The 8,471-nt window shown below is 27.0% G+C and overlaps 2 protein-coding genes across 2 annotated transcripts in view; both read left to right on the plus strand.

The window, feature by feature from the left end:
* Positions 1-3,124, plus strand: part of LOC108760135 (lipase 1) — a 10,066-nt gene extending 6,942 nt beyond the window's left edge. The window contains exons 4-8 of the mRNA XM_018505936.1: positions 393-636; positions 1,662-1,820; positions 1,991-2,075; positions 2,374-2,516; positions 2,969-3,124. Coding sequence (XP_018361438.1) covers positions 393-636; positions 1,662-1,820; positions 1,991-2,075; positions 2,374-2,516; positions 2,969-3,124 — 787 coding nt within the window. The remainder of the gene's footprint in view (positions 1-392; positions 637-1,661; positions 1,821-1,990; positions 2,076-2,373; positions 2,517-2,968) is intronic.
* A 1,966-nt stretch (positions 3,125-5,090) lies between these two features.
* On the plus strand, positions 5,091-6,836 carry LOC108760114 (cytochrome P450 9e2-like). The gene has a single exon (XM_018505907.1). The coding sequence runs from the start codon at positions 5,169-5,171 to the stop codon at positions 6,717-6,719; it is 1,551 nt and encodes a 516-aa protein (XP_018361409.1). The 5' UTR covers positions 5,091-5,168; the 3' UTR covers positions 6,720-6,836.
* Positions 6,837-8,471: the final 1,635 nt, after the last annotated feature.

The raw sequence follows: 8,471 nt of genomic DNA on the forward strand, positions 1-8,471 counted from the left end.
GTGAACATATGATCGTGACGAGTGTACCAACACAACAAAAAAAAAATTTTGAAATTAGAGTGTACAGACCGCGCGAAATTCAAAAAGTCACCTTACTTTTTGATCACACCTCGTATATCTCTCTTTTTTTATTTGGTCAAGGTATCTCTTCTTTTATCTTATTTTATTTAGATATTTTCTAAAATATCTAATGAAAATTGATGTTTCTTTTTTAAAAATGCCTTAATAAAGATTCGTAATACTGTATACCATATGATTCGACATTCTTATTTAAAAAAAAATTAATTATTATTGAATAAAAAAATTTATACAAATATTTCGTAATTTTGCAGCGTCAGAAAAATAATTACAAGTAATAAAAAGAGAGAATAAATTTTACTTTTACTGTCTAGCTACCACGAGATAGGAACGAAGGACCTTCCAGTTGTGATTGATTATATACTTAATTACACAAATCAGAAAACTCTGCATTACATTGGTTACTCGATGGGAAGTACCGAATTATTCGTTTTATTATCCATGAGACCAGAATACAATGCAAAAATAAAACTGGGAATCTGCCTTGCTCCGACTGCTATTTGGAAAGAAACGACTCCTTTACTGGAATATGTTCATAAAATAATACCAAATTTTAAGGTAAAAAGATATCAGAATTATATTTTAAGAGAAATAAAAATATATTTTACATATAAAAATTTTGTCTTAATACTACCCTAATAAGAATATAATTCTAAATTTTTATTGGCAGAAAAATATTTTGTTACTATACTTATTATTAATGTAATGATAATTAATGAAATTATATACGATCTAGTAAATAAATAATTGATTAAATATAAGAGATTATTTTTATACATCTCATATATTGTTACATCAAATTTTTTCTATATATCGGATATTCTTTTATAAAATATTTATTATAAATATTATAACAATTTTTTGGTATTAAAAATTTGTAATTTATACTGAAATATTAAGATTATAACGTAGAACCGTTTATATGAATAAGTGTAACTAATTATAGGAAATGCCAATTAAATAAAAGTTAGATCATCAAATTGAAGATCAAATTTAATTTGAAAGAAATATTATTATTTCAGTTTGATATTGTACAGTATTGAAAATAATCTCTGCACGCAGTTATATATCTGATTGTAAGTAAAAATTATTTAAATATAAATATATATTAATATTAATATACATTTACTACTTCGATTATTTTCGATTACTTTTTTACGACACAATTAATTAAACTAATTTTTCTTTCTATAATTAAGTTAGATCTTTAATTTATAACATCAACCTGTGAAGAACTTATTGCAAAAATATTACCTCAGATAACATTTTAACCCTAATTTCTCGTATTCTACACTCCCTTATTATACTAAAATGTTTAATAAGATGATCATTATATTAATAGTACAAATTAATTATTTCTTGCACCTGTATTATACAATTTGTGCATTTTAATGATTCCGTATTGATGCTTATTATATTATTTTTTTATCATTGTACATTTTGGAAACTTATACTATTATAATACTTATATTATTATAATACTATGTTTTAGTTTCTTTTTTACATTATATCACATCTTATGTGATTTTTACTATTTCTCATTTATATTACATCTTTTATTTATGTATGTATTTGTTTATTAGGAATTTTTTTATTCCAATGAAATATATGAAATAGGATCCTTATCATCAATGAATATTATGATGGGAAGAACGCTGTGTGCAGATAACACTGTTACTCAGGCTGTCTGCATTGCAATAATGTTTCTAATCGTCGGATCCGATCCAGCACAACTTAATACTGTAATCTTCAATTTAACACGTTTTTGCTTAATTAATTAAAAGATGTAGCAGTGTTACAATTAATTACAATTATAAAATAAAATATTTCATAGTTTTTTCTATATTACTATTTACTATATTCTAATATACAACAAACCAAAATTATTTTAGTTAAAACATTATTGTTGCAGACAATCCTACCAGTATTATTATCGTATTATCCGGCCGGATCTTCTGTTCAATTAGTAGACCATTATATTCAAAACATGATTACAAGTGAGTATTCATTTTTACTTGAAAAACAATATAAATTTTGTTAATTAAAAAAAAAAAGAAATATGCGTTAAAGCTATTATTAATGTTACTTTCAATATTATCAGTTTTTATCATCTTTACTTTTTTCTAATTATATCCTTAAATTATTAATAGTATGAGGGATGCCGGCTCAAATAATTCTTTTTAGCACATTGTGATGTTCACAATCTTATGTTTACTTAAATTAAAATTAAAATTTGCAAATACTTTTTGTAATTTTAATTCCATTTATGTAGACAATTAATATTAATTACTGCAGAGAAATTTCAAGCCTACGACTATGGATATTTCGGTAATTACAAACAATATGGTCAGATAACCCCTATAATATACGACCTTAACAAAGTTACTGTGCCTTTGGCTGTATATTATAGCACTAACGATTTGATTGCTACAAAAGCGGTAAGGTCACGTTTGATTTTTACGTAAAAACATGTTTTGATTAAGAAATGTATATATTAAAAAAATAAATAAATTTTTTAATTATCTGTATATATATATGTATATCTATACGTACATAGTACATTTATAGCAAAAGCTTTATTCGTTGAGTAGCTACGATTAACTTGGATAATAGTTGAAAATATTTTTTCTTTGTAAATAATTTAAGATTATTTTTCTTTCTATATACGTATAATTTATATATCACACGGAATATATTTTTACTTTTTTCTTTACTTCTCTCTCTCTCTCTCTTTCTCTTTCTCTTTTCTTTCAATCCTTTCTTATTTCTTCAGTCTATATTATATTATTTATAAATATAAAAATAGCTTTTAAGTATAAGAAATAATTGCTTTCTTATACTTTTAAAATTATTATTACTAACTTTATTTTCTTTTATACTATGTTCTTAGAATGTCCTCGAAACATGTAGGCATCTACCGAATGTCATCCTGCTGGAGGAAAGTAAATTATTAAATCATTTCGATTATATAAGCGCCATTGATATTAAAACTCTGGTATACGATCGAGTAATGGAAGTAATTCAGAAATTTAATAATAAAATATAAATAATTAATTAATTGTTGATGAATTTATACCTACTATACTTTTGTGCTATGAACGTTTATTTATCTTCGAAATATGTATATAAAAGATACCTATCTTTATAGAAAAATTGTTACAAAATTGCTGGAAGAAAATGCAAATTATTCCTTTATGATAAAAGCAATGAAAAAATATTATAATGTGGAATCATTCTATGATATTGCTTTTTCTGCCAAAAATTTTATTCTAAGGCTTAACATAAAAATAAAAAATGTATTTCACTAAAAAACAATATTAAATAAATATCGTATTGTACTATATATTTCTCAATTCTCTATATTAATTTCTATTACATAGTATATCAAATGAATTATTAATCTTTAATAGATTAGAAGTATAATTAGAAAGAGTAAATAGAACTCGAAACGTAAGATGTACCGTTTATCAACATCTTATGCGTTTAATTAATAATAAAAAATCGCTTTATTTTAATTAAAATTTTTTCTAAAAGATAATCAGTCAATCTAAAAAATGATTCTATACTTTTCATTATCTCAACGCAAGAAATTGACTGCCTTCCATTTAGTGATATTCCATATTACAATAAAGACAGAACGATACTTGTTTGTGTTGACTTATGTCCTTAAACAGAAGACATCCAGTATCTCTTATTCAATTTTACCACGATTTCTATTAGACGTCTTATAAATGAATAAAAAACCCACACATCATCGGTTAATCTTCAACTCAATCTTAACTCGAATAATTCGCTTAATAAAGAGCAATTTTACACATCAATAAAAATGAGTTCACGATAAATGTAGTCAATATTGATAATGTATGGTATTATCGTTATTAAAATTTTATTTAGAAAAACATTTTCCGCACTAAAAATAGATATTTTTAATTAAAATCCAATTCATTAAATTATAATTTACGAATTAGCCTTTTTAGAGTTATTTATTTATTTCAGTAGATTAAAATGATAAAGAAAAGAAGATAAAAGTTGATATGATAAAAAAATAAAAACTCTAGTCATATATGCTCTGCTAAAATAAAAAAAATATTTACAGTTCAGTTTTGTAGCTTGTGCAGCTTTGGGTAGTAGTATACACTTATAAAGTACCTTCAAAGTTATTGCATTTTCTTGAAAAAAACGATAATAAAAATAAAAGAAAGACTATAAAGTATAAAAATAATTACAAAATAAATAGTATTTTTCAATAATATTATTCTTTAATTTATATTCCATTAGATTTAGACCGTTTATATTAATTTGTGAGGATGTTTTATGTTATGGAAATCATCTTCTATATCTAATCTATAATCTCCTATTGTGTTTTATTATTTATATATGGAATCGGATATCCACGATAAATATTATAAATTATTAAAGAAAATATAGTATATGTTTTCTTATTAAAAAGTTAAATTAAATTTAAAAATCATTTATCTTCAATAAACGTATTTTAAGTACATATAGAAATATTATTCCGACTTCTAACTTTGAACATGATTGTGCATCTCTTACATAATTGACTTATTAAAAACGTTAATCAAAAATGCCGCTCTATCTCCAACTCAGTTTATTAAAAGAAGTGATACTATTATATTTGATATAAACATGTTTATGAAGTACGATGAACGTGCACTATCTCAGGGATATAAATAAATTGACTGTATGACATCATATCTGCGCATTTTCAAGATTATTAATCTTATCGTGGCATTCGTGCAGTAGTCAGTAGTAGAATTTTGCTCATTGTGCATATATCATCTCGTCAGTTAATACACTGAGCTAACAGTTTCTATTTCTAGTTGGACAATATTTCTAACAATTGACAAAACTGTTATAATAATGTAAGAATTACTAATTAATAATTTTGTGCTTCTTCTTCTTCTGTGACATTGACACTACTTTAACAACCAAGTGTGAACATCGTTTCATCAATCTGAAATAAAAACTCTATGTTGACTACAATCAGAAAACCTAACAAAAAAATAACAAAAAACATTTTCTTGTTGCTTTTGGACTAATTTGGAACTAATTTGGAAATCTTTGTCACGATGGAGTCTTCTACTTTGCTTCTGACTATTTTAACAGCGATTATTTGTTTATATTATTTTGTTCTGAATAAGTTTAAATCATCTTACTTTGAGCGACTGAACATTCCCCATCTGCGACCGATTCCATTGCTGGGTAACATGGCGCCTTTTGCTTTTCGACGTATATCTCATATGGAGCTTCTACAAAAAATGTATAATCTCTTTCCGGACACAAAGTTCTTCGGTCTCTACGATTTTTTAACACCGATCTTCGTTATTCGTGATCTAGATTTGATTTCCACAATTGCTATAAAACAGTTTGATAACTTCTGCGACCACCAAAGCTTTGTCAACGAAATTCTTGATCCGATAGCCGGCAAAAATCTGTTTAACCTGAAAGGGGATCACTGGCGCGAAATGCGAAAACTTCTTAGTCCCAGTTTCACGTCCAGCAAGATGAAGATGATGTTTGAACTTATGTGCCAATGCGCCGAGAATTTAACCAATTTTGTAACGCAGTCCGGAGAAGCGGCCAAAACATATGATATGAAGGACTTGCTTTCCAAATATACTAACGACACAATAGCTACGTGTGCCTTCGGTATCGAGGTGGATTCTTTTAAAAATTCGAACAACGAATTCTTCCTACTTGGCAAAGAGGCATTAAATTTTAATAAACCCTGGCTTGCTTTCAAGTTACAAATGCAGCTCAACTTCCCGCAACTTGCGAAACTTATTAAGCTAAGAATGTTTGGCCCAAAGGTAGAGAATTTTTTCAAAAATGTCGTTGCCACCACAGTGAAAGCCAGAAATGAGCAGGGAATTGTTCGCCCAGATATGATTCAATTGATGATGGAGAACAGAAACAATGATAATGGACCTGAGTTCGACATCAATGAAATGACCGCCCAGGCGTTCGTTTTCTTTCTCGCTGGATTCGACACCCTATCAACAGTTATGTGTTTCATAACGCGCGAAATCGGTATCAATCCTGATGTTCAAGGAAGGTTGAAAGAAGAAATCGACGATGTTCTCAAACAGACCAATGGTAAACCTACCTACGAGGCTATTAATCGCATGAAGTATTTAGATGCCGTGATAAATGAAACTCAGAGACTGTATTCATTAGCACATTTCCTTGATAGAAAATGTGTCAAAGAGACCGAATTACCACCAGCGACTCTGGATGGCAAACCAATCGTGATAAAGCCTGGAGATCGCATATGGTTCCCAGTTTTCGCTTTGCATCGCGATTCCAAGTACTATCAGCATCCAGATAAATTCGATCCAGACAGATTCCTTAATGGTGATGTAGACAACTCGGTCTATATGCCATTTGGTATTGGACCCAGAATCTGCATAGGTAACAGATTCGCTCTAATGGAAATAAAAATCATGCTGTTCTATTTACTATGGCATTGTGATATTGAACCCGACGTTAAAACTAGAATTCCATTGACGTTCGAAAAGAAAATTCTTGCCATGTGGCCGGCTGGAGATTTTTGGTTGAAGTTACGACCGAAGAAATCGAAGATTTCTGTTACACCATGTTTATCAAACGGACAGAATTGAGAGACAGTAATAATGCATATTTACAATTCGTTTTAAGCATGAAATTATATATTTAATGTTGATAATTTAAATTGTAATAAGAGCTCTTTTTCTAAACATCTAACAAAATTTATCTTTTTCTCAATTAAATATACAAAAAATTAAAAGTTTTATAAATTTTGTTATTTTAAACATGCATTGTTATTTTTTATAAGCAAAGCGAAATCAAAGCTTCTCAACATTTAAAATGTTATTATAAAAAACACAATAACTCTGATACTATCAGTATAAATAAACAATTTTTTTCTTGGTGTCTTCATATATATAAATTCGATAAATTTTGTAATAATAAATATTGATGTTTTGCATTATTATATTAATGTTGCACTTTATGCTTTAAGGAACATAAACTTATGTTAGATTTTTTAATTAATAACACCTACTTAAAGAAAATTTAACGTGTAATAATGGTATACAAAACGGTAATACAATACTTGATGTTAATGATGTTAAATGTTTTAGTTTAGTGAATTCCTTAAACTGAATGTATCAAAAAATAATAAATATAAGCAACTTATTCAAATTATTACCAATTTACAAATTATTATCACTTTTACAAATAGATATATGTAAAGGATTTGATCTAATTGTAGCAATATTTTCCAGTTCAATCTAATTTTTACGATAAATATAAAATATTGATATTTCAATAAAAAGTTGGTTCAAAACGAGAAATCATTATTTCCAATTACAATTTAAAAAAGACCCATACGGAAAAAAACTTTTAGAACGCCAATAGTAACTAATGGAATGCCAATAGTAACTATTAGAATGCTAATAGTAACTATTGAACGACAATAGTTATAAGCATTCGACACTACTGCATTGAGTACTGTAACACTAGTAATGAATAGTTCCCACACTACACAATTATAAACTATTGAGCAGTATAAACTTTTAGAGTGTAATAGTAAGAACTATTAGTAAGAATTACTGAAACAACCACTAATATAGACATTTAATAATTTACACTACTCTCATACTAATCATTGAATAGTTCAAACTAATAGTGTGCAAAAATGTAAGAAATTAAACTAATAGTGCACATTCTGTACAGTATATACAATTGAATATTTCTTGCAGCATTCAATAATGTATATTCTTCAACATGTGTTGTTCACAACATGTGTTTACTGCTGAATTTTTAAGCCATGGCGATATACTTTTTAGAATTTTTTATATTATTTCTCACAATTTTTATGAAAATTTTAAAATTTTCTTAAATTTTTTTAATTTCTACAAATTGAAACATTTTTCAGAAAAAGTTACATCAAAAGTGAAATTTCCAGAAATTTTCATATCTACAAATACTGAATTATTTATAGAATCCTCATCCAATTATTTCTGACAATAACTGAGAAATTTAACCTTGTTTGATGAATAACAAAGATAACAAATGCATTATGCATGAAACAGAAAGCACCCATAGTTAACAGAAAAACATTATTTAATCAATAATTCTGCAGATGATATACATGGTCATTAGGAATGAGTTGAAACTAACCGGTTATGATTTCGCAATAAAGTAGGTCGAATAAATTGAATCAAACGCGACTTTGTGGAGAAAACTTGTCAATTTTATTATCACTATATATATGTCAAAGATGTGTAATTATTTAACAATTGTAACATTACAAAAAAAAGAGGTGAAAATATGCTTGCGCGCATAAGACAATAGTGTCACGTCCAAACATGACTCGTGTTCAAGCGGCG

This window comes from Trachymyrmex cornetzi, unplaced genomic scaffold, assembly GCF_001594075.2.
Source record: "Trachymyrmex cornetzi isolate Tcor2-1 unplaced genomic scaffold, Tcor1.1 scaffold220, whole genome shotgun sequence".
Taxonomy (NCBI): domain Eukaryota; kingdom Metazoa; phylum Arthropoda; class Insecta; order Hymenoptera; family Formicidae; genus Trachymyrmex; species Trachymyrmex cornetzi.

Bases quoted from the DNA above. Each gene is read 5' to 3' on its own strand.
- LOC108760114 (XM_018505907.1), top strand. From the start codon at position 5,169: ATGGAGTCTTCTACTTTGCTTCTGACTATTTTAACAGCGATTATTTGT.